The 27,051-nt window shown below is 32.1% G+C and overlaps 3 protein-coding genes across 3 annotated transcripts in view; 1 reads left to right on the top strand and 2 right to left on the bottom strand.

Annotated features, from left to right (window-relative positions):
* Window positions 1-6,072, top strand: part of LOC139511877 (homeotic protein proboscipedia-like) — a 29,889-nt gene extending 23,817 nt beyond the window's left edge. Inside the window, exon 2 of the mRNA XM_071299013.1 lies at window positions 217-6,072. Coding sequence (XP_071155114.1) covers window positions 217-2,033 — 1,817 coding nt within the window. The 3' untranslated portion in view covers window positions 2,034-6,072. The remainder of the gene's footprint in view (window positions 1-216) is intronic.
* Window positions 6,073-19,687: 13,615 nt separating this feature from the next.
* Window positions 19,688-20,422, bottom strand: LOC139510787 (RING finger domain and kelch repeat-containing protein DDB_G0271372-like). Its single transcript, XM_071297318.1, has one exon. It carries the CDS (start codon window positions 20,420-20,422, stop codon window positions 19,688-19,690), a length of 735 nt encoding a protein of 244 aa, XP_071153419.1.
* A 2,337-nt stretch (window positions 20,423-22,759) lies between these two features.
* Window positions 22,760-24,517, bottom strand: LOC139510786 (E3 ubiquitin-protein ligase TRIM45-like). The gene has a single exon (XM_071297317.1). It carries the CDS (start codon window positions 24,515-24,517, stop codon window positions 22,760-22,762), a length of 1,758 nt encoding a protein of 585 aa, XP_071153418.1.
* Between the last annotated feature and the right edge of the window lie 2,534 nt (window positions 24,518-27,051).

Here is a 27,051-nt window from a genome sequence, read left to right as displayed (position 1 = left end):
GAACTTTATTTAATTGATGAGTCTTTTGTAGACGAAACGCGCGTCTGGCACGAATATAAAATTTAAATCCTGTTATCTATGATGAGTTTATTCACTCTCACAAAAGCAGTCTGATTGTCGTGCAAGAACTTTCGTTGCTCTGGTGCTTTACTTATTGCAAATATGAAATATTGTTATTTTTTATGAAATACTAAGATGATTTTTCTTAAATTTCAGATTATATGACAACAGGTTCCATGGGTAATGGCAGTACCCCTGCAAGTAACGCCGGTTCTGCGAGTGGGGCAGGAGGAGGGACACGTCGTCTACGTACAGCTTACACGAATACACAATTACTTGAGCTTGAAAAGGAATTTCATTTCAATAAATATTTATGTCGTCCAAGAAGAATTGAAATCGCTGCATCTTTGGATTTGACGGAGAGACAGGTAAAAGTCTGGTTTCAAAACCGACGAATGAAATACAAGAGACAATCTCAATCTCAAAGACCTAAATCTGATTCAGATGAAGGTTTTCAGTTAGAGTGTAATCTAGAAAGTCCAACTTCATCTGAGGAAAGTTGTGAAAGAATAGACAACGGTGAAGCTAAACATGAAATGAATGGAGAAACATCAAACGTTTTATCAAAGAAACAGAATACAAAAACAATCTCTGATGGGCAAACGACTGACACGCCCAATGATGATGAGGAAAACAGACTCTCTCAAAACAAAAATAACATTCTCGATCTAACAAAAATAGATAAAACTGGCATCTCGCATGACATGGCGAAAGAGAACGCCGTTAATGATGCGGAGATATGCACAGATGTCGTGGTTTCACAGGGAATTCCCGAATGTAATAGCAATCAGGAATTATTACGCTTGGAAAATAAACAAAGTATAGAAAACCAATCTCCTCTACAAACATTTGTTAGTAATGTTAGCCAGATGAATTCTAAAGCATCACCTTCTGATAGCTTGTCTCTAAACGATGTACCGTCCGTCCCCGATTTACCTGATATCACAAGCTCGCCAAGAGATAATAACAATACAATTCATTCAAATTTCAAAACGGAAAAACTTGATTCTGAATCTGTCTCATATTTCTCCTTATCTTCTCCTTCTACGTCATCATCTGCTATTCCCGCTTCATCTAGTCCATCGCTTTCGACCGGAAGTGCTCATGAATTTACTTCCGGTCCCGTGGTTTCGAGTGATCTTGAGGTTATGAAAGCAGCATCTGAAATAGTTAGTTCAAAAGAAAAAAGAGAGCAACCAAATGAATTTTACAATAGCAAATATCGCCAAAATTCAATGTACACCGGGCATAATGGGTACAATTATCCTGCAATGAAAATGGCAAATAGTCAAAATGGCGAATTATGGCGAAATGCAAATAGTTTTTACAACTCAGAATTGTATCAAGGTAGACCTCAGGCTGTTGCTTATGGTGGACGGCAATATTCTGGAGATTATAGCGCAGGCCAAAATAGCACAAATGCGAATGGTGTTCGCAACTTGAACCCTTCATGGAACGTTTACAATACAAATGGATACAGCGGTGATGCTTTCAGCCAAAATCATGCGCAGTTCAGAAATTTGTATCAGCAGCAGAGAATGGATTTACAAATGGATTCTGACAATTTTACAGCAGCCAATTTATCGAGATACAACTTTGGAAACTCCACCGAGACAATTAACAGCCAATCAATGGAGAGAAGATTTAATTCGCCTTATATGGGCAAATCGTCTACTTATCCCCAGCAGACGACCCGAATAGACCAACATTCATCAAATTCCATTTACAGTGGCAATTACATGGACAGTTATTCACCCGGTGTCAATACTGTAATGAACTCATCAGTATGCCATAGACAACTCTCTAACAATACATCCATCCGGAACATCTCTAGCCCTAGCAATAAAGACAGTGAATTAATACAAGAACAATATAATGGCGGATCTCCCTATAATGACGTCTCATCGTCTGACTTTACTAGCATATTTAGCGAGTATTTTAATTCACAACAGCCGGAATACCAAGCGATTTGAGTTATAAAAATCTCATAAGACGAGAATCTGATAATTTTTATTGGCTGTAACTATTGAAAGTAACAAAGCAATTTATTACAAAAAGAACATATCGGTATTTTAAGGGCATTGATTCACAACTCGCTGTTACTTTTATTGGCCGACGGAAGAAAACGGGTAAATAAGAGTGTCCATAAAAGGTGTGATTACAGCAGTGATATAAAGCAAAGTTATATGTTTATTGTAGTTATTCTGCTCAGTTTTATTTAATTCGATGTTTTATTGTTATTTTGTTAGGGGTTATATGTGAATTTTATGTATATTATGGATTTTATATAAAAGGGAACTTTGAGTGATTTTTAATTGCCCTCTCATGTATGTTTAAATTTGTGCATCAAGGCTTGCTTTTGGTTAAATGATAAAGAAAATTCAATAAAGGTTATTGTCAGAATCTAACAACATGGTCATATAAACAGGCTTTCCTAATATCAATATACTTTAGTATCCACTAAGTCAAAACTTTGGTAGAAAAACAATGTCGCCTTGAAATCACTGGTTGACATATGAGAACTGCAAGAAACAAGCATTCATACAAAATTAAATGATTAAGATTCAAAAATTTGACGACGAACATAGAGAAATTATTTCCTTTCCATAGCTTAACAGAAAATCTTGTTTCGTCATGTCAAACTTAACTTTTGGAAGAAGAAAAATGACTACAATTAACCAATTTGTACACTTCTCGTGATAGCTCACGATACTTTGGCCTGTTCCTTAATGCAACATTTTTAAACGAGTTAAATCTTGAATGACAGTCATTTTAAGCAGACCTGTCCCAATAATATTTGGAACTCGCCTCTTTTTCACATAGGCAATTGTCTTACCTTCTTTATAAGCTATGGTTCAGAGATATACTTTATATCAAAAGACAGCAAGCTTGGAAACAAATTCTATAAATACTTAGAAAAGCGCTCCAACTGTGTTCTATTTGTACTGCATTTCAAGCAGGTGTATATCGAAAAAAATATTTTATAATCTTACAGTCAAATAGAATTATTATGAAAATGAAAAACAACAAACTAGTAAGATTGTTTTTAACAAAATATGTTTTTTTTTTATACAGTTCCATTGTAATGAAATTGTTCTAAATAAACTTTATAATGTAACATATTGTAAAAGCTACAAATGCCATTATTTCTGTAAAATTTTCTTTTACTGCTGTTTTCATTTTTTCATTTTTTTTAGTTCTTAAAATCTCTTTGATGTTTTTGCTATCTTAATGAATTGTCAACAGTTATTTTTATCATGCAGGAATCTATTAAAAGATTTCATACTTTCATTGCTACATAGAATATTGATAACTGGTTTCCGCGTATTCTTTTTAACGATTGTGAAAACTGGTGATTTTTTTATTTAGTTGATTTCTATCAAATATCAAAATTGCATAATCGGTGCAATTCTTTAATTTTTCATTAACTTCCTGTTTTAATTGATTTGAACGTTATATATTAATCTATTTTAAAAGTCACATACACGTAAGATTTTTGTGAAAACATCGCTTCTCTTTACGAATTTGCAAAGCCCTTCTTTATAATACCTATCAAATGCAAAAGCTGCCTTGCTGTTTTATAAAGGATATAGACTATCAAATACTTTTTTCCTTATATCTGTATAGTCTTCAAAGAGCTATAATTGTGTTTTGTATACATACATGTATATAAGATTATGTATGGGGTTTACATACGCCAAAAAATAAAGAAAAGAAAAATGGTTGCTACAATAAAGAAAAAAATGGGCAAAATCAATAGAGAATTATATAGATAAAAATGGTCTTAAAAGCAAAGGATAAAGACATGGTGAACCCTTATTCAGATCATATATATAGATCTATATAACTTAAGTGCACCTATTGCACATCTCTTTTCCTTGTCATATATGTGTGTGTGAGTTTGTTTCCAATAGTATTTTAAGGTTAGAACTAAATGATGTACCACTATGTTTTCACTTTTAAAATGTAGTTTTTACACGTGCTTGCGACTGAATCTTATTGTCTTCAATTTTACAATAAATACATGAGTAAAACATATCAATTTCAGAATAAAATTATTCCGATTTTCCCATTGAAAATTTCACCACAATCTCCTTTGTCGAGAAAAAAAACTTGAATGGGCTTATTATCAAATGCTCATCAATAAATATCATTCGTTATGATTCAAAAGAGTTCGTTTAATATCATCTGTTTTTATTATTTTCCAATTTAATATTATGGATTAATGATGTAAAAATAATAAGAACGCTAATTGTTTAGTTTTGAATTTTAAATTATTCATATATACATCAGGCAGCTATGATGATTATAAACATTTTATTTAGTTTTATTTGCTATTATAAGATAGATTTTTCTGAAATGCTTAAAAGTGAAAGAGATAACATTAATGTTTTTAAATTGCTTTGACTTTTGCATTAATATTTAAAGAAAAGTTAAATAGACATCAAATAGAAATATAATTATTCATTAAATGTCATGTTTTTAAATTAAAATTAACGATGCCAATAATAAGAATCCGATATTTTGAAAATGATTTCGAATAGTTGCAATTTTCAAATTTTTAATTTATTTTTATTGAACTTCTAACTTACAGAACTTGTTTACATCATTTTAATTTTAATTTTAATTGGATAAGAATGACCACCTAGTCAATATGCGTATATTATTAACATGGGTAGAGTTTCTCTAATTTTCTTTTCATTATTCAAACCTTCGTTCCTCTTTTAGTACCAGTCTCGCTAACTTTATTTGATCCCATCTCTAAATATCACATTTCAAAAGAATTTGATGTATCACTTAAACCGAGAACTTTCGAACAGAATAGACCTTTTTGTTCCAGCTACAACGCTTGCATGTGACAGTCAAAACCTATTAGTTAAACCGTAGGTTAAATTTTAATTTCTGACAGATATTTCTTTAGAAAATTGGAAAAGGGCGTGACGGTGGATTAGTTTGAACCGATAGTATGTCATTAGCCATGTTAATATGACACGGGGAAGATAGTTGTGTCACAATACAAGTAAAGGCACTGGTCTGACAGTGGGTATGAATGATGGCCATGTCTTCCGGTGCACTTGCGCACAGATGCATTACAGAATTTGTTTAAATTCCAAAATTACATGCTGTGATTATAAAGATAAATGACAAGACAAAATATAAATCTTGTTTACTATGTCAGTGCGATTTTTTCTTAAGCCAATCGATATTTGTATGTTCCTTTTATCTGCTGGCGCATTTTGTAGGCTTACAATAATTCCACCGTCAAGCCCTTCTCCAGCTACTGTATTTACAACAAATTTTTTAAAAATCCGGATATTTTTTTTATAACATAAATTGCTATTCGCTCAATTGAATGCATCTTGGGGAAAAATAAAATGAAATTCTACCCTTATTTGTCTTTAGCCCACAGAAAAATGATTCTGTGCTTTTATTTTGTTTGGCCAACGTTTGTTTTCTCGATGTAGCAAGACTTAAACCTCCAAATACAGAATCCGTACATAATAAATGTCAAATTACGAGGCCATAGTATAAATAGTCTCCAATGTTTCTATCTCAAAACAAGAAAAATATCTATTACGGATGCACAAATCCCAGTTGACAAAAAATATTACTTACGAAGGAAAATATCTCATTTTTCTTTCCAGTTTTAATAATATGTATGTCAAATGTAAATCTGTCGTACTAGCAGTACGGATATATATATTTAGATGACCAAGACAGCACATGATGGCAATATTTCATTTTTCTGTAGTTATAATAACCTATACCAGTAACGTGATATGAAGAAGATATTAATTTCTATGTATATTTTAAATTATAGATGAACTTGTAAATTTTGTGGTTGAACCCTTTGTTATCTATTTAGTGGTAAATTTTATGTAATTTATCGGTAAGAATGTGTGAGATTTATTCATGCTATACATGTTATTTGTGCATGTGAAAAATTATGAAAGTTGTAATTTTGACTTTTATTTTTTGTTTTGGAATAAATTAATAATAATTAAATGTAAATTTAACTTTGTTGTCATATTTTAGACATATAACAAAAGATACAAGTACGTGATGACATGATTTATTTCCGAATCTCCAAACCTTTGACCACGCCAAAAATGTTCCAATTTTAGAGAGACGAACAAAAAGACAGTGCGGGATTTACTCGCTGCGTTGAAGACCGACCGATTGCCTTCGGCTGTTTCTTTGGTCGGGTTGTTGTTTCTTTGAAATATTCCCCATTTCCATTCTCAATTTTAGAATTAGTTTGGTATTTTGACACTTATATTTAAAAAGAAGATGTGGTTTAACTGCCAATGAGACAACTCTCCACAAGAGACCAAATGACACAGAAATTAATAGCTATCACTATTGGTCACCGTATGTTGGTTTTGCAGTCTCGCTACATAAAACCAAACTTACTTTTTCATATTTATTGGTTTATTCACTTATTTATTGGTCAACACAATTTTCCGTCTCAGAATCTATCTGGGTAATCTCAGAATCATTTTAAATAATATTCAAAAAGCGTTTCTTTGGGCAATGGAAATCAAACGAATAACATGACGTTATTTTCATTTTGGTGTACTTAAAGTGAAATTACCATAAAACTTAAGATTCTGAAAATGTGAATTTTAAAATGACATTCTGAATTTTGATAATTCGTAGTTTTATATTATCATTCTCTAGTCCTTCAGTACATGCCACGTCAGATTGATTAGTGATTTTTTGTTTAAGTCCAATGGCAAATATTTCATGTCTGTTCAGGTCGATATGACAAAAAAAAGAGGATATTTTAAGCATGAAGATAAAAAGATAAAAAAGATGATGTGGTATGATTGCCAATATGACAACTTTTCACAAAAGACCAAATGACACAGAAAGTAACTGCTATAGGTCACCATACGGCCTTCAACAATGAGCAACGCCCATACCGCACAGTCAGTTATAAAAGGCCCAGAAATCACAGATGTTAAACATTTCAAACGTGAAAACTAACGGCTTAATTGATGTACAAATCATAATGAACGAAAACACATTTGTAACACAGCAACAAACGACAACCACTGAGATACAGGCTCCTGAATAGCGACAGACACAGACATACAGAATGTGGCGAGGTTAAACAAGTTTGACGACTAACCACAATTCAATACGTTTAGCCAAATAAAACAGATATTACATTATAGTTTTTACTGTAAATGACTTAAATACAAAAAGATTTTAGACATCTACCACCACCTAGCACCAACCCTAAAATGCCACATATTAAACCGCACACTTAATCCGTGATGGCAACAGCAGAACCGGGGTGAACAAAATGTAGTGATTTCTTAAATATTCATTTACCATCATATCAATTATCTAGTTGGAGTAATTTGAATTGATCTTTGCAATTCTAAATCATTCTCGCTACATTGAAGACCCATTGGTGGCCTTCGTCTGTTGTCTGCTCTATGGTCGGGTTGTTGTCTCTTTGACACATTTCCAATTTCCATTCTCAATTTTATACATATTTTCCTTTGGTACTGGACACATTACAAATCTTTACTGCTAATTAAATACGTTTTTTTTGTATATTTGAAAAGTGTTTGTGTTTTTTCATTCAAAGTACACAATATAAATCCGCGACAGCTTTTTGACAGATAACTCACTGGAGTTCAACATTCCATCATTTCAGGCAAAAATTGCTATGATTCATATTATTTTGTAATGTTAAGCTATCCTAAGACTCATTCTGATTCCATGTTGCAGTCGCTGATCAGTTGAGGATGAATTGCTTTATCTTCCGTAGCACCAGATTTCATTGCCGGTTTTTGGTGCGTTTGTTTTGGTAAATTGTTGTTCATCTGGCCGCCGATTTTTTTATTGGTTTTGTTTTTTGTGTTTCTTTGTCCTGTGTGTTTTTTGTTTTGCTCTTAGTGATTCCTTTATAGTGTTTTGTGTCAAATTATGATTTTTATCACACTAATCGCTACCCATAAATTAAAACAATTCAAAAGAGAAAAGTGATAACCTGATTTAAGAGAAAAACAAAGATAAGAGAAAAACAGTATGGTCGATAGCAACCAACGAACGCTAAGTAAAGTTAGTTCAGCTTAACAAGTGATCATGACTATAAATGGTCAGATATGCATATTATTTAAGCTTACGTTTAATCACATGACCTTAACAATTGTAAGGTTTCATTTGACATCCTGGCGAATTCACCTGGCAATAGTATTACTATTCTTAATCTGATTTCAGGTGATAACCGGAAGTCGTCTGCATTAATCAAAAATTCATTGTCACTCGATTAATTCCCGCTTTAGAAAATACTTCTGGCATTGCATATGTCTGGTAGTTGTCAGATTTCCTTTTGCTTTCCTGATTTTCGATAAGTCAAGTCATTGTTCGGTTTATGAAACATTTACGACCATCATTGGTCGATATACATTCAGAACTCTCCAGTTGTCAGAGTTGTTTTCTTCCACTAACCATCTCCGTGAAATAAACTAAAAAATTGAAGATTCTTCGACGAGAAGACTATACATGTTTGTTAAACTTTTGTTCATAAGACCGACCTAATTACTACATAAGAGGAATAACAAGAATATCTAAAATACTGGACAGTAAAACAATAAAATATCGACTCCTCCGAAACAAAACAAATACTGAAAAAAAATATGGTCCATAACGCAACGTTGTACAATAGAATCATATTCAAAACAGTCTGGCTGTGGCCATTGATTGACGACCTAAATTATCTAATTGACTGGGACAAATTAGGTGAAGGTTTGTCTGTAACGATCACTGCTCACTATGTACTTTTTAAAGACACTGAAACTGTGGGGTCACCAAAGGTTCTCAAAACCTAAATAAAGTAATTCGAAAAATTAATCAGGAAGGAATAACACGATGTTTTGATTTATATCAATAATATAAATCAAAACCTAAAGGTTATTCCTGATTGATTTTACGATTTTTTAATTATTAAAGGCGTTAAAAACCTTTGGTGACCCCACAGTTTAAATTCTATAATAAGTAAGAAGTGAGCAGTGATCGTTACAGACAAACGTCTACTTAATCTGTCCCAGTCAATGGGATAATTTCGGTTGTCAATCAATGGCCACAGCCACACTGTTTTGAATATCATTCTATCTTGTAGTGAATTGAAACTAGTTGTACGTGCACATAAACCGAATGGAAATCAAGACAATAACCTTCGATTTTATCTATCGATATAATTTAGAACAAACATACATGTACTTGTATAACCATGAAAAAAAAGATTTGTAAATATAACTTTAGACGCGGTTTATTTGATACCATGAAATATTTGTTTGACACAAATATGTGATACACCATTGTGTCCAATTGGTTGTCAAAATTAAAGGAGAATACATTTATAAACACATTTTAAAAAAAAATCAACGATTTAGAAGCTAAAATTATGTAACAGCGCAGTTTAAGACAAACTAGACTTACATGTACTTATCTTTAATCTTTTTTTTGCCGTAATAACACTTTAAGATAATGGCATTAAAGTCATTCATTACATTATACATTTGTGTTACACAATAGTACGAAAGAACTGATCAAATTACACGAGAATTGCACGAAAAGTGCAAAAAGTTGACGTACGTTTCTCACAGTTTTACGGTATCTTTTAAGGGGTTAACAAATGTGTCGTCGTTCATAGGAATTTCGAAGCAGTGTCTTGATTGTGTCAAACACTTTGGGGGTTAGTTAGTTAGTTAACAAATGTGTAACCATGCATGGATCAAGTTCGACTTTTAAAGTTACATGGTTAAAAATGTGGTCGTGCATAGATTTTGTTTCAAACTTTTGGGGTAAAAGTGGTTCATAAATGTGTAGTAGTGTATGGAATTTTTAACCTCACTTTTAAGTAAAGTGGTTAACAATTGTGTTGTGCATAAAATAGATCTCACATTTTTGTGGTATACTAAACACTTTGTAGTTTTGCATGAACAATGCCATTTTATAGTAAAACGGTTAATGTATGGAGTATTTGCCTCATTTTTGTGGTGATAGGTTAACAGCAAGAGGGACAATACTTCTAGTTATTTTCCACGATTATCTACACAAACTTTCGTGACGGAGCGACAATAAGCCAGTTAAGAAGACACAATGCAAGGAACAACCGCACGCAACCCATAATTCGATATTATGACTCAAGGATATTCGTTACTCTGTTTCAAAATAACAAGCTTTTCAAATGATTGTTATTATAAATTGATAGTACTGTATATAAATAAAGGAACAAAAAAGCAGAAAAAATGAAGGGCCAGTGTGGTTGTTTTTGAGATACTAGCCATTGGTGGGAAATAATTCTATCAAACATTTAACATTGGCACCGTTTTTCTTTCAAAAACAATTAAAAAATAACAAGCATTTTATAAGTTTTCTAAATAAAATATATGTAATAAAACTATGAAAAGAAAAGTAGGGGTTAGTGCGTACATTTTTTCAATCTCCCATACAGACAGAGTTATCGTCCTTTCCTCCTCAATGGGAGATTGACATTTTTTAATGGCACTACATGGATAAAACCAGAGGATTCCGAGTATCTGACAAAAATTCAAAAATAAGAAGACTGAGAAGATCCTTAATAGAAAAAGGTAGGGAAAGACAAACACCAGTCAACAAAACATTGAAAAACAATAGAAATTGTTCATAACGAAACATGGGAAGGAGCTACTGTGCTCCACAACTCAACGGAACAACAGTTCCTGGTCCAGTGGTGACACACGTCATATTACTTGTGTTAATATTTACATTGATACATGGTATTAGAACATATGGAGAACTACACATGTAAATGCCTCTAACAATAATACATTTCAAATTCCTAAATTCTTGTATTTGCTGTTCACAAATTCCTAGAACCAGCGACATATATTCAGATCGCAAACTTTTGATAGTTTTAGAATAAACAAGGATTTGTATAGTATCTTAATTTAAAACTCTTTGTATTAAAACACTGTTTTCAGGACAAAGCATAGACTAAACTTCTACCATCAGAAACAACACAAACACAGAATAACAAAAGAGGAAATTTTAAATTTTGAAGACTAAAGCAGACGCAACACCTAGCCCTTTTAAGCCAAGCTAAAAGGTTGACTCGGTAGTACTGGAATGGTAAGCAGCCACTACTCTTTTCGATGTACCTGTCGTGTTGAACAATTGCTGAAAATCCATGTTTTGTAATAATCGAGAAAAAGAAGACTTGGCTACGACAAGTGGAATTTATACCGTTAGTCATACAAGTACACATACAATGTATATTCCAGAAATTCTAACTAATGTTTAGTTAATAAATGTTGTAAAATCAAAACTTTCTCTTCACGGCTATGGTTGCTTTCTTTGCTTTCGATGTTGCAAAAGGTTTAAGATTGGTTTCCAAACGTTTGTTCTCTTAAAACGACTCTCATATACAAATCTTAAAGCTTCATGCAAATGCCAAAAAAAGGAATAAAGGGTATGCATGCAAATATGTGAAATCATAATTAGCATACTTGATTTACATGTATGAACCCTTAAGGTAAATGCCCATGCATGCATCTCTATGTCTGGAGGTATCAGAAAACACGGAAATAACATAAAAATAGTGATAAAGTAAACATCATAAATAACTTAAATAAGGTAATGAAGCACAGACATTTTAAACAAGCAGGTTTGCATAGTATTTATAATGCAAAAAAGCAAAGAAACAGACCAGAACAAGGGAAGAAATTTCAACTGTGAGACAGCATTAACAACAATTACATGTTTGCCACAAACCTCAGGAATTTATAATTCCTAAATAAGTCAATAAAAGTTCTGGCTTTATCGGGAAGAGATTACCATACTTGTAATGCCTCAAATCTTAAATTTACTTTAACCAAAAGTTTAGGTTCTAGGTCTAGATACCACAGCAGTGTTCACATATCTGAAATTATATGAACTGGTTTTATTTTATAACTAAACCAGATCTTGAATGAACAAAGGACATTTTTTATTAATTATTTTCAAGGTCTCCGAGGCAATTATGATACGTTTGCTAGAACGTAACAATCTCTTACCGTTTAGCGTATACATTTTAATTAGATAATATAGGAAAAATACTAGTATCAAATCTGAGTTATCAAAAATATGGAACTCCACATCTGTTGCTATGAGAAATCATATCAATATTTAATTGGTGTGTAATTATTTCGTGCACGTTTATTTTGAAGTAAAATTATACCAATCTCGGTCAATGTATATATCAAACTAGATATCTTAAAATAAATTCCCCAAACTGGTGCTTGGGGCTTTCGAACTTACAGCGAGATGTTTGGTTTTTGCTCCTTGTTGAATACCCCCAAACACAACGATGATTTAAAGATAGAAGTAAAAGCCCGTTAATACACCTTATCCCCCAATTTTCTTTTACTTAGTGATGACACAGACAGCTTCAAATTTGAACATGATGACAGTCATCTATCAGCACATACAGTATACTACGGAAGCGTATTAGGGACATAGAAAAAATAAAATAAGCAGTGAACTTTTTTTTCAAAGTCGAAAGTTTGACATTTCAAATCTTAAAATTTCGACTTTAACTCGAAATTTTAACTTTTCTTATCTTGAAATTTTGACTTTCTAAAACTTTGAAATTTCGACTTTTTTAGAATTCAAAATTTTGCCTTTATAAAAAGTCGAAATTTCGACTTTAAACTCAAAATTTCGACTTTAAACTCAAAATTTCGACTTTTTTAAAACTCGAAATTGCGGCTTTTTCTAAACTCGAAATTTCGGCTTCTTTTAAACTTAAAATTTCTACTTTTTTTAAACTCAAAATTTCGACTTGTTTTAAACTCAAAATTTCGACTTTTCCTAAGTATTTATACGTTTGCGATTACCACATGTACAGTCATTTATATCAGCAAGCGGAGAGCCATATACATCATAAACTTGATAAGCACATTTTAATAAACTAAACCATTTTAAAGTGGTTATTTTAGATAGAAAATCTTGTTCTCGCCGAAGAATAAATAAAATATGTTTCACGTTCAAATACATATTTCAAGTTTGGACTTCAGATATGTGTATTAAGACAACCCCGTTCTTCCGACATACCTATATTACAACATACTTTTATTCAACAGTCTAATATATAAAGACAAGGGTTAATATTTGTGTCATAAGAATGTCAACTTGTAGAGTTTAATCAATGTTCCAGAAAAAAGAACCATTATTTCAAAATTCCAAAACTAGAAAACCGAGCAGCTCATTTGTCGTCCTGAATATGCATAGCATTTTTGGCTACTTGATTTACCATTGTTTAAACAAGGCAAAGTCAGTGACTTGCTATTGGGAAACCAAACAGGCCTTTGAAACTGCGATGCTAAACGTTCTCAGATCTGACGATTCTATGACAGTGTCGTAGGAACTAAAACATGGAATATGGGAAAACATTTTTTTTTCTATCAACATGCATGTTCTTTCTGAATTCAATATTAAATGCTAATCCATATCTTAATTAAAGAACAAAACCAATTTCAAAATATAACTTGCCAAAATGTATGGATGACGCTTAAATAATTTGCGTCCATGTCTACTCCTTCTAAAATTGTAATAACTGTGTTTGAATACTAATATCAAAGTTTTAAAAGTACTTAGAAAAAGTCAAAATTTCAAGATTTCAACAATCGAAATTTTGAGATCAATTTCGAAATTTCGATTTTAAAAAAGGTCGAAATTTTGAGTTTACAAAAAGTCGAAATTTTGAGTTTAAAATAAGTTGAAATTTCGTGTTTAAAATAAGTCGAAATTTCGAGTTTTAAAAAAGTTGAAATTTTTAGTTTAAAAATAAGTTGAAATTTCGAGTTTAAAATAAGACGAAATTTCGAGCTTTAAAAAGGTTGCAATTTTTAGTTTAAAATAAGTTGAAATTTCGAGTTTTAAATAAGTCGAAATTTCAATTTTAAAAAAGTCGAAATTTCGAGTTTTAAAAAAGTTGAAACTTCGAGTTTTAAAAAAGTCGAAATTTCGAGTTAAAAGTGGAAATTTCGATTTTTTATAAGTCGAAATTTCGAGTTTTGAAAAAGTCAAAATTTCGACTTTTCAAAAAGTCGAAATTTCAAGATTTTAGAAAGTCAAAATTTCAAGTTTAAGTCAAAATTTCGAGATTTGAAAAGTCAAAATTTCTAGTTAAAGTCAAAATTTCTAGTTAAAGTCAAAATTTCGAGATTTGAAATGTCAAAATTTCGACTTTAAAAAAAAAAAAGTTCACTGCCAATTTTATTTTTACTATGTCCCTAATACGCTTCCGTAGTATACAGCTTCAGGTTTTCTTCTGTCAAATGACTGAACCTTACCTACCCAGCTATACCTTTTTACTGTAATTTTAAAGAAACGAAAGCTCTCAAACATATTGAAAATTTCACCACAATAAATTTTCGAAATTATTGTACCATTTCAGTACCATTATATCATAGCAGTGGATTTGTACTGCAACTTTTAATAATAATTTTGTAATCTTAAGGTTTTGCGAATGTCCACTACTGTTAAATAACTGCACTCTAAGTTTTAGTAAGAAAGTTTACTTATAATATATTTAGTGTACCTTCACAGTAATACGCAATGGAGGTACAAATCTGGTACTGTTCAATTATGGTACTAAATTAATACCGTAGCATTATCGGCGGAGGACATTATAGCGCATTGATAGGACATTTTTAGCCATGGCGTTGTCAGTTTATTTTTGGATCATTGCATGAAATTGATTCATTGTAATGAAATTGAATCACTGTCAGGAAATTTATTCATTGTAAGGAAATTGAATCACTGTAATGAAATTGAATCACTGTAATGAAATTGGACCATTGTAATGAAATTAAGAAATTAATTCATTGCAATGAAATTGAATCACTGTAATGAAATTGGATCATTGCAATGACATTGGTTCATTGTAATGAAATTGAATCATTGTCAAGACATTTAATCACTGTATTGTATGGATCTGTGAGAAGATAAACCGTACGAGGCAGCGCGGCCTGGTTTCTTTAAACTACACTGCACATATGACCAAACTACTTCAGAAGAAAGACACAGAACTTGCAATACTGTTTTTATACCGTTAAAATGTTATACCAGATTACACGTTTAAGATCTTATAATTTTGGACTGGAAATATATTTTTTGCCTGCACATTTGCTACAGAATGGTCAAACATCAATCTTCAAAGTGCTTCACAAACGTTTTGATTTCCTTTCTGCAACAAAGTTTGTTAAAAGGATTAACCAAGATCACTTCAAAAGATGTTATTCAGATTCTGTTTACTTGTGAAAATAACAACCTTCTCGGCAAGAATGATACAATCATATATTGTATATTTCCTCTGCTAAAGTGATGTAAATTTCCAGACGTTTGTCGTTGATTGACAGGGCTGAAGAGTTGTATAAGGATCATCTCTCACAAAAATATATTGTTTATTTTCAGTAAGTTTCAATATCGTATTTCTGCTTATGTCTTTGGCATTTTTTCTGTAATCTAAACATATTTTTTGCCGTTTTCCTTCCCTGATTTATGTCAAGATATTATCTTCAGACAAGTTCATATAATTTACATATGTTCGAATGTTATACATGAAAATTGATAAATTCCAAACATTTAGCGTTATGAGAGCTATGTTTTCTTTGCAATCTGTTTCAATATTGCAAAGTTTTTGTAGCTGCTAAGTATTTTACCATTTTCGATGTATTGTTTAGTACGCCCAAGGCAAATACTATAACCTTGGAAATAGATGTCTAAAATCAATTTCAGTATGCTAGACACGTGTTAATGGAAACAAATTCTTCAGACAATCCGAGATCAAAAGTTTGGATGGCCAAATACATGTAACAAATACCGACAAATTAAAAGTCCTGCCTCAGCGATACTGTCAGACAACTGCCTAGGGTTACTGACATAATGAATTTATATTTGTAGTATCAAGCACAGGTGAAAATTTTCATGCATCTTATCAATTACAAAAGAACCTGAGTCTAGGTGTACAAAGGCGTTCAAGATAGATGAACACCAGAGTAGTGCAGATTGAGAACCAAGGCCCTGTATACATTCAATTTCATTCAATTCAAGAACGCACTTCTATATTTTATCTTTGTAGAATGACAAGTTTGGAGTTGTTGCCCTTCATGAGACAACAACCGAACTACATAATTCTATATAAGTATTCATTTGTGTTTATAGTTATAACGTCCATTATCACTGAACTAGTATCCATATTTGTTTAGGGGCCACCTAAAGGACGCCTCTTGGTACGGGTGTTTCTCGCTGCATTGAAGACCCATTGGTGGCCATTGGCTGTTATTTGCTCTATGGTCGGGTTGCTGTCTTTTTGAAACATTCCCTATTTCCATTCTCAATTTTATTTTTAGTATATTTCGATGTTTGATAAGTGTATGACGTAGTTATATGTTGGTGTTTAACCGCCTTTTCAGAGACCTTTGCTATAACTTGGTGGCCAGTAATATCGAAGAGGAAGTCAAAATAATTTGAAAGAACCACGGATCTTCGTTATGTGTCAATGAATTGTGCTGTAACATCAAAGTAATGGCGATTATCAACAGGAGCAGATTCAGACGAAAAAAAGAAAATACAAAAATACATAATAAAGGTAAAATTACAGCAACTTATGTGTCAACAAATGTCCTCCGTTAACATCAAATCATGAGTCCGCGTTTGATCGACAGAAATATAAAACAAGTCGTGTTATAAAACAATATATTAGGTTATATACATTGCAAATATACTGTCCAAAAAACAAAAAATCGTTTTAAAGCAACTGTAAAAACTGCAAAATTTGTTTGTGCAGTGATACAAAATTGAGATTCTGATGCACACAACGCGTTTCTGGAATAAAGTTACTAAAACAATTACGGTTCCGATACTTAGCTGGTATTTCGGATCTGCTTTTATTATACTAATAGTTTGCTTACATTCATACTTCAATTTAATTAAGATACTTGGAATAAATTTGACAAACGACTAATCGTTTTATAACACGTATTACATGTCTGATTAATGCGATTGGATAAAAGATAAACAAGATACGTTTTGAACTTGTTAGCTTGTTATCCAACTAAAAATCTACAAGTAAACTTGACTTATCTCCCTTTGGTTAAAAAAGTTTGTTTATTTTCTTTACTTAAATTTCACTAAGTACTTCTTAAAATTAAAGTTTAATGGCTTAGATTAGAGTTGTATCAGAGAGTTAAATCAGATGAAAGATTCGCTTTTATTTCGTATCCCATATTAAATATATCAATTTTCACGTGCTCTCACCAAATACCACAAAGACGATTTGGAATATCAGTCAAATCTCAGTGCGTGACAAGATCAGAAAATTGATACACAACAAAAATATAAGATATGTCATGTTCGGAAACTATATCTACAACACATGTTAAACCTGCTTCTTTTATTCGATAAAACTGTTACTGGTCTGTGGCATGAAAGACTAGTAGAGCTTTCACTTGAATTGATTTCCAAATGTCGTTGTTTAAATTCCTTGAAAAATAGGCGGACAGGTTATTCCTTGTTGTTTCAGTAACCAAAAACTGCAAATGAAAAAGAAAACATAAATTTCTTTCATTTTGTTTTAAAATTAATCAATCCCTTTACGATTTATCTTTGTGGTAAGGATCTAATGAATATTCAGCAAATATGCAATATACATGCATGTATGCAATTTCAGTATGTTGGTTTAAACTTTATCTAAAACTATAAAATATTCAAGAAATATGCAAAGTATATATATTTGTGCAATTTCATTAAGTTGATTTAGAACGTTATCTAAAACTATAACCTATCTCAGTCTATTATACATAGATAAAACCTATCTCAGTCTATTATACATAGAAAAAACCTATCTCAGTCTATTACACAAAGATAAAAATAAATTACAAACCAATATGTCGATGAAACAAGCAGTTAAAACGAAAACTAAGAAGCAAGGTAAAATCCAATACTGAAAATAATAAACTGTCAGATCAAAATTATATATATATATAAATATAAAATATGAAATATGTCTCCAAATATCTTCCGAGAATCTTCCTCAACTTGTATATGATTGAGGTATACAAGTATTCCGTTTCGAAAAAGAAATAAAATAACAAAACTTATCAAACTCCAAAGAAAATTCAAAACGGAAAGTCAAATGGTCATATCAAAAGCTCAAAAACATTGCACGGATAGTAAACAACTGTCATATTCCTGACTTGGAACTGACATTTTCTCATGGAGAAAATGGTGGATTTTATCTGGTCTTATAGATCAACCCAGTATTTTGGTGGGGTTTGTGTTACTCAGTTTTTTTTTCCCTTTGTTGTGATTTGTGTACTATTTCTTGTCTGTTGGTCTTTTTCCTGTTTAACCATGGTGTTGTCAGTTTAATTTCGACTTATGAGTTTGAATGATCCTCTGGTTTCTGTTGAGGACCATGCAGCTTAGTCTTTAATGTTTTTATAGACAAAATGTCTTTGGACTGTTGGATTGTCTTTTTGTCGTTTTCATTGTTTTTGCAAAGATTTGTCAGTCTTTCTTCGAATTTATGAGTTTTTATTTTAAGTACGATTCTCCCTTTCGTTTGTTCCGCCTCATGATTTATATATACTAGAAGATATAAGTGGTACACGAACATTACTAGTGAATATATTTATACTAAAACCCTTCTTTACAAGGGAGCATACGTATGCCGTACGCATATAGAATCAAACAAATATATATAATATTCCGTTTATGTTATAAAATCAAATTTCGAAGGAATATCCACAAAAACAATATAAGTATGTTTTCAGAATGTCTATTTAGAATTCTTTCAGTTTGAGAACATGCAGTTTAGCTTTCTTGCTTCTTGACATCCTTTCCTCTCGCGTGACTCCTTCCCCAAAGATCACGTGCCCGTCCTTCGATATTGCCATACTAAGTATACTGGATTCAATGTTTAATTCTTTGGCATTGAAGTAATTTTGAAGTTTTCCGTTTGAACCTAGTATATGGATGTAATGAGTACTTCTATCATACGTTATCCACGAATTTTGGCAAATGTTTAAAATGTCAGTTGGCAAAACTTCACTATAAGTAGAGTTTACTTTAGGATGGCCTTCATAAACCCATATTCGTTGTCCTTCATTATTCAACTTTATTATTCTCCCTTTTGAACGATTATACTCAAAATCAACAACAAAAATGTTACCATGCGAATTTGTCTTCAGCTTAACTATCATATCGAACAGGTTTCTTTTCAGATTGTCAAAGCGAAATACTTTCAGAACTTCACCACTCATCGTCCATTTTTCGAGTTGATGTTCGCCGTCTGCTTCAATAGTCCCGACTAGAATTTGATGATCCATGGTTATATGAAGTGCACAAGGTGCCCTCGGTGCCATTTCTTTAAACTCTAGTAACCTTTTTCCAAATTTGGAAAGAACTAGAATGTTTTCAATTGAGGAAGAAAGTAATTTACCATTTGGCAAAAGAGCCAAGCAATCGGAAGCAAGCTTCTTCTTGAAATTGTTTCTAACTCTATCCATGCCAGTGTCCAGTTGTGTCCAGTTGTTGTATGTTCACTAAGGCATCGGTTAGAACGTTTCCGACAACACTTTTACAGTATAGAAAAAAATGAACCATCATTACTTGGATCCACAGAAAATACTTCATAGACATCAGTTTTGTAAATTTTTACGACTTCTAGCTTTATTTCCTTCGTAATATTTTGTTTAGGGATATTCTCCTCTTGAATTGATCCTATTATAGTTTTCAGACTTTCTGGACTCTTTCCTTTGACAAATACTGAGGACGACAGTGGAATTATGATTTCTTCGTCAGTAAGCTTTTGAAAATATCTTTTTGCAGAAGCCGCCATTTTAAGAATTTCCATTATGTCTGTTTTTTTCTCACATTCTCGAATTTCTCGAATTTTTTCATTCATCTGTGATCTTCTTTCAACAAGTTTCTTCTTCTCTTGTGAAATACACAGTTGATTTGTTTTTAACCTGTCATCCAGGTCAACAAGAAGTTCATTGATGTGTCTTGCTACTTCATTTTTCATGAATTGTTCATGGTCCTTTATTTTTTTCTTTGTTTCGTCGTATTTTTCGTTATTAAGTATAACTGCTTTGCCCAATAGAAAGTCATTATCGTCATCCTCCGGCAAAAGACTAGTCCTATATCTTTGTTCATAACGTTTTATCTCCAACTTTTTTTCTTCCACAATTGTTCTTATTTCTTCTAAGTCATGTTTCTTATGGTTCTGAGACAAGCAGACTGGGCATGCTAATTTTTCACAGTCCCTGCAATATACACAGTACGTCTGTTGTTTGTGTGTTTCGCATTCCATGACTTTTGATCCTGCTTTTGGTTTTCGGGAAAGTATCTTGCTGCCCAGTATCCTTCAAATTAATGACAGAATGTTCAAGTTGTGTTTTCACCTTTGAGTGAATTGACTTGCACCTGTCACATAGTAGAAAATCACAATCAAGGCATTTCCAATTAATTTTTGTCACCTCATCACAGAGTTGGCACGTTACTGGAAGCTGTGCCTTCTGAACTACATAAGCACTGGCCATTTTTTGGCTAATTCAGGCTATTTCACGTTTACCTTTCATCCTCTTAAAACATGACTGAATTATTATATTTACCGCTATATATTGTGTTTGTTTTTGTGAAACACACTCAAGTGTAATAATAAAGGTAGGCAAAAGAATTTTATAGTATTTGCATACAACATTTGATAGATAACATACACTGCTATTATATGTACATGTATGCAATCATATTTTACATATTTATCTCGTTTTTTTGTACGGAAGCCGGTTAGTGTCAGGTTGGAGTTTTATTTTTAAGTCGTTATAGCTAATACATATAAAAAACGTTAGCTACGTTGTTATAACAAGATAAATATGATAAGTCGTTATAACAATATACAACGACTTAAAAACAAAATTCCAACCTGACACCAACCGGCTTCCGTATTTTGTCATCTGGTTAGCTATCCAATTTCATAATGTGCAAGGTCACGAGCGAAGCGAACGGGCTAATTCGGTCTTGTGAGCATCATGAGTAGATTAACCTTCTGAAAATCTAAAATCCGTATTACACAAACATGACATGCACAGTATTTATGTCTCACATATAATTATTGGAACATTTGACTTTCGGGGGTGTGGAATTTGAGGATTTTTAAAAAATAACATCCTGGCCTGGTACATATATATATGTAAGAAATGAAAATAAAGAACTTTGACCAAAACATAATGAAAATTAAAATTTTGCAACACAACTAGAGTTCACGTTTATTAGCCATCATAGTTCTTAATGTTACTCTTAGCCAAATAGTAACAGTACATATAGAAAAATATGACGATATAGATCATCTTCATATTTGTTTACTAAATATAATAGCATGTGAACACACCCTCTCCGTAGATTACACAGTAGTGTTGATAAAGTGAATAGACAATGAAGTACTTTTCAACAGAGTCAACAGACATCTCAACGGAGCCAGTAATCAGTTTCACAAAAATCTTACAACTTGTTAAGTTGATCGTAAGTATATACTGAATTGTTCATGACTTATGATCAACTTCAGCTGTAAGATTTTTTTGAGAATCGGATCACTGTGAAGTTATACAGAAAAACAGACAGACGGGTGAAGACTAAAATAATGTATTACCTCTATCGAAGTGCCGCAGAGGGTAGAAGATAGGAAAAAGGGGCGAATGCATATTATTAGACGGCAGATAGGTATAATCGGTATACAGCATAACAGGTGACTACAAAAGACTATGAGAATAGGATACAAAATTGAATATGTCTCCAATAATCTTCAAGAATCTTCCTCAACTTCTATATGAGTGCGGTATACAAGTATTCCGTTTCAAAAAAAAGAAAGAAAATAACAAAACATATCGAACTTCAAGCATAATTCAAAACGGAAAGTCAATTGTCAAAATCAAAATCTCAAACACATCGCACGAATAGAAAACAACTGTCATATTCCTGACTTGGAACTGACATTTTCTCATGGAGAATATGGTGGATTAAATCTGATCTTATAGCTAGGTAAAAATCTTCCATGTATAACAATCTCATACAACTAAAGATATAGTCAGTAGTAACACACATATACTGTGGAGCTCCTGAGATCAAACCCAGTATTTTGTTGGGGTTCGTGATCCTCAGTCTTTTGTTTTCTTTGTTGTGTTTTGTACTATTATTTGTCTGTTGGTATTTTATCCTTTTTAGCCATGGCGTTGTCAGTTTATTTCCGACTTATGAGTTTGAATATTCCTCTGGTATCTGTTGAGGGCAATGTAGCTTAGTCTTTAAAGTTTTATATAGACAAAATGTCTTTAGACTGTTGGTTGTCTTTTTGTCGTTTTCCATTAATTATGCTAAGATTTGTCAGTCTTTCTTCGATTTTAAGAGTTTTGATTTTAAGTTCGATTCTACCTTTTGTATGTTCCGCTTCTTTATTTATAAACTAGAAGTTATGAGTGGTACAAGAACATTACTAGTGAACATATTTATACTTAAACCTTTCTTTAAAAGGGAGCATACGTATGACGTACGCATATAGAATCAAACAAATAAATATAATATCCAAAATCAATAACAATCAAAATTCGAAGAAAAATCCACAAAAACAATATAAACATATTTTCAGTATTTCAGTTTAGCATTCTTTTAGTTTAAGAACATACAGTTTAGCTGTCTTGCTTCTTGATCCCATTTCCTCTCCCGTGACTCCTTCTCCAAAGATCACGTGACCGTCCTTCGATATTGCCATACTGAGTATACTGGATTCAATGTTCAATTCTTTGACATTAAAGTAATTTTGAAGTTTTCCGTTTGAACCAAGTACATGAATGGTATGAGTATTTCTATCATACGTAATCCACGAATTTCGGCAAATGTTTAAAATGTCAGTTGGCAAAAATGGCATATAATAAGAATTTACTTTAGAATGACCATCATAAACCCACATCCGTTGTCCTTCGTTGTTTAACTTTATTATTTTCCCTCTTGAACTATCATACTCAACGTAATCAACAACAAAAATGTTACCCTGCGAATCTGTGTTCAGCTTAACTATCAATTCGAACAGGTTTCTTTTCAGATTGTCAAAGCGAAATACTTTCAGAATTTTGCCATCCATCGTCCATTTTTCGAGTTGATGTTCGCAATTTGCGTCAACAGTCCCGACTAGAATATGATGATCTGCAGTTATGTGAAGTGCACCAGGTGCCTTAGGTGCCATTTCTTTAAACTCTCTTAACTTTTTTCCAGATTTGGAATGAACAAAAACTTTGCGTTCTTTTACTGAGGAAGAGAGCAATGTTCCATTTGGTAAAATAGCAAGGCCATCAGAAGCCAGCTTCCTCGTAAAATTGTTTTTAACTCTATCTTCTTTAGTGTCTAGCTGTTGTATGTTTACTAAGGCATCGGTTAGAACGTTTCCGACAACACTTTTACAGTATAGAAAAAAAGAACCATCATTACTTGGATCCAAGGAAAATATTCTATAGACCTCAGTTTCGTAAATTTTCACGACCTCGAGTTTTATTTCCTTCGTTATATCTTGTTTATGGATATCATTCTCTTGAATTGACCCTATAGCATTTGTCAGACTTTCTGAGCTCATCCCTTTGACAAACATTGAGGATGACAGTGGAATGAAGATTTCTTCTTCAGTAAGTTCTTGAAAATATTTTTTAGCAGAATCCGCCATTTTTAGAATTTCCATTGTGTCTGTTTTTGTCTGCCATTCTCGAATGTCTTTTAGTTTTTCAATTATATGTGATTTCCTTTCAACAAGTTTCGTTTTCTCTTGTGAAATAGAAAGTTTTGTTGTTTTTAACCTGTCATCGAGGTCAACAAGAAGTTCATTTGTGTGTCTTGTTACTTCATTTTTCATAAACTGTTCATGGTCTCTTATTTGTTTCTTTGTTTCGTTGTATTTATCTTCATGAATTAGAACTGCTTTGTCTAAGATAAAATCATTATATTCATCTTTCTTCAAAAGAATAGTCCTATATTTTTGTTCGTTATCTCTTATCTCCAACTTTTTTTCTTCCACAATAGTTCTTATTTCTTCTAAGTCATGTTTCTTATGGTTCTGAGACAAGCATACTGGGCATGCTAATTGTTCACAGTCCCTGCAATAAACACAGTACGTCTGTTGTTCGTGTGTTTCGCATCGAATGACTTTTAACCTTGCTTCTGGTTTTCGATAAGTATCTTGCTGCCCAATATCCTTTAAATTAATGACAGAATGTTCAAGTTGTGTTTTCACCCTTGAGTGAATTGACTTGCACTTGTCACATAGTAGAAAATCACAATCAAGACATTTCCAATTAATTTTTGTCTTTTCATCACAGAGTTGACAGGTTACTGGAAGCTGCGCCTTCTGTACTAAAGAAACACTGGCCATTATTTGGCTAATTCAAGCTATTTTACGTTTACCTTTCATCCTATTAAAATATGACTGATTTATACAATTAACCGCTATCTGTTGGTTTCGATTTTGGGAAGTACAAATAAGTGTAATTATAATATCTGGGGTAGATTAAGAATCGGATAGTATGTGCATACAACATTTGATAGATAACATAAACTGATATTATATGTACATATATATATGCAAACATATTTTATCTTTTTAAATCGTTTTATTTGTCATTTAGTATTAACTATCCAATCACACAATGTGCATGGACACGAGCGAGTCGAACGAGCTAATATGGTCTTGTGAGCATCATGCGATGTTAATTTTCTGAGAATCTTAAAAATCCTATGACTCAAAAATGACAAGCACGGTATATGCCTTAATTAGAACTATAGGAACGTTTGATTTTCGTGGTTGGGAATGGCAGGTTGATTTTTAAAATAAATATCATGGACTGGTATTAAGAGCTGAAAATTAAAAAACACAATTTGCGCAAAACAGGATGAAAATAGGTACTCCGCAATACAGAAATAGAAAAAAAAATCGTGCGGTAATATCGCGAAAAAATAAGCATGCTTAGCAATAGATGGAAATGCATATTCAGTCTGCAAGAAAATCTTCCCGTCCACTCTCTCCCAGAATACAAAATGGACGTTTCTTTAGCTACTAGAGGGGTAAATTCAGTAAAAAATCTCCCATTGACTTTAATGCTAATCTATGTGTGGAAATAAATTTATACCTGATTTACCTTTAGAAATTAAAATCTTTCATATATCATTCATGAAAGTACAAATGTAGCCCTATGTTTTGCAACAATAAAAACATAGGGTCATGTGGCATTTTTGGGCTTTCACATGGCCTTGTTTACAAACAATGTAGATTCGCACTGAATTCCTATACTGACCCCCATTACTTTTCAAACCTGAAGGGGAAAAAATTAGTACATTCAGCATATATTTTTTATTTTTTTTCAACTCTAGTTTTGATCCATCTACCAAAAAATATTTATTACAAACATTATCTGCCAATCAGAAGAGCATATAACTTCAGTGTTATACAGAAAGCTCTCCCCTAAATAGGCGGTCCCTGATGACGTATATTTATTTACTGCATTTACCCCTAGAGTGTACGTCTATAAACCATCATTTTTATTAATGTTTCTCTTAGCCATAAAGTAACAGTACAAATAGAAAAATGACGATAAAGATCATCTTCATATGATGACAAACAATTTTACTAAATATGATAGCTTTTGAACAGTAGACTTCAAAAAGTGAATAGACTCTATGAAGTGGTTTTCAACAAAATTAACAGACATCTCATCGGAGCCAGTAATCAGCTACTTATTTGCTTAAAATTTGTGTAACTCTAAAAATGTCTGAAGTCTGACATGTACAAAACTTGTAAAAAGTATTTTTCGAGTTATCGTTCTTTGAATACATATTGTCATACAAAGTAATGTATCTATTTTCATATAGATATATCTTGTGGTGTTTTAGATAGTGTTACTTTGATTGCTGTTTTATTTACCGATACTCTTGTATCTTCTTTATCTAAAATCGATTTTTTTTTAAAGTATAATATACAAGAGAAGCAAATAATCGCACAACAACGAATATGAAAAGGTCAAAATAAGAGATCTGAGAATTTTGGATATTAAAATGGGATTACAGTTCCCTCGAAACTGTTCTAAATTGTTTTTCAATTGTTTTTTTTTTTTTTTTTTTTTAATAAAAGTCTGAAAGAACCGGGCCAGAATTATAATCTGGTTAAATTTCTATTGAAAATAAATGTATCTGTCTCTCCAAACTCCTTTCAAATCCCTTATGATGAAAGTAATACCTGCATGAACCGGACAGAAATATACCGGGCGATTAAGAAAAAAATATATTTGTCTTTGACTTCAAGGGACCAATTAATCCAGTGGATTTATTTAGGGAATGGGTGATGCGAAAGGTAGGCGAATTTGTCAAAAAGTAATATTCGTTTTAACTCAGTAAAATGGTAAGATTTAGTAAGTAGATTATTTAGTAGCAATATCTGTAGTAGAGTGACTTGCGTAATTACTATAATGTGTCAATTAACATAATTTAACATAATATACACATATATATACGACCCAATGGGTCTATAAGTCACCTAAATATTAGAGTTCATATTCGATCTGTGTCACATATTTGATAATAAGTCTCAATACTCAATTTAGCTAACCAGAAAATATAATTATTAAATTAGGATATATGTATATCAATAAAGTTTTAGAAAATAAATTAAACTTATCCAATTAAAACTAGACGTTTGAATTGTTTTACATTGTCATTTCGGGACCTTTTATAGCTGACTATGCGGTATGGGCTTTGCTCATTGTTGAAGGCCGTACGGTGACCTATAGTTGTTAATTTCTGTGTCATTTTGGTCTTTTGTGGAGAGTTGTCTCATTGGCAATCTTACCGCATCTTCTTTTTTTTTTTATATATAGACGTCTTTTTAAAAAAAAAATATTTAAACAGTGTTTGGAT

The sequence above is a fragment of the Mytilus edulis genome, chromosome 2 (assembly GCF_963676685.1).
Source record: "Mytilus edulis chromosome 2, xbMytEdul2.2, whole genome shotgun sequence".
NCBI classification, from domain to species: domain Eukaryota; kingdom Metazoa; phylum Mollusca; class Bivalvia; order Mytilida; family Mytilidae; genus Mytilus; species Mytilus edulis.
The sequence above is the reverse complement of the archived record's forward strand: the minus strand, read 5'-3'. Positions and strand labels throughout refer to the sequence as shown.

Excerpts from the sequence above, each read along its gene's own strand:
- LOC139510787 (XM_071297318.1), bottom strand. The coding sequence starts at position 20,422 with ATGGAATGCGAAACACACAAACAACAGACGTACTGTGTATATTGCAGG.
- LOC139510786 (XM_071297317.1), bottom strand. The coding sequence starts at position 24,517 with ATGGCCAGTGTTTCTTTAGTACAGAAGGCGCAGCTTCCAGTAACCTGT.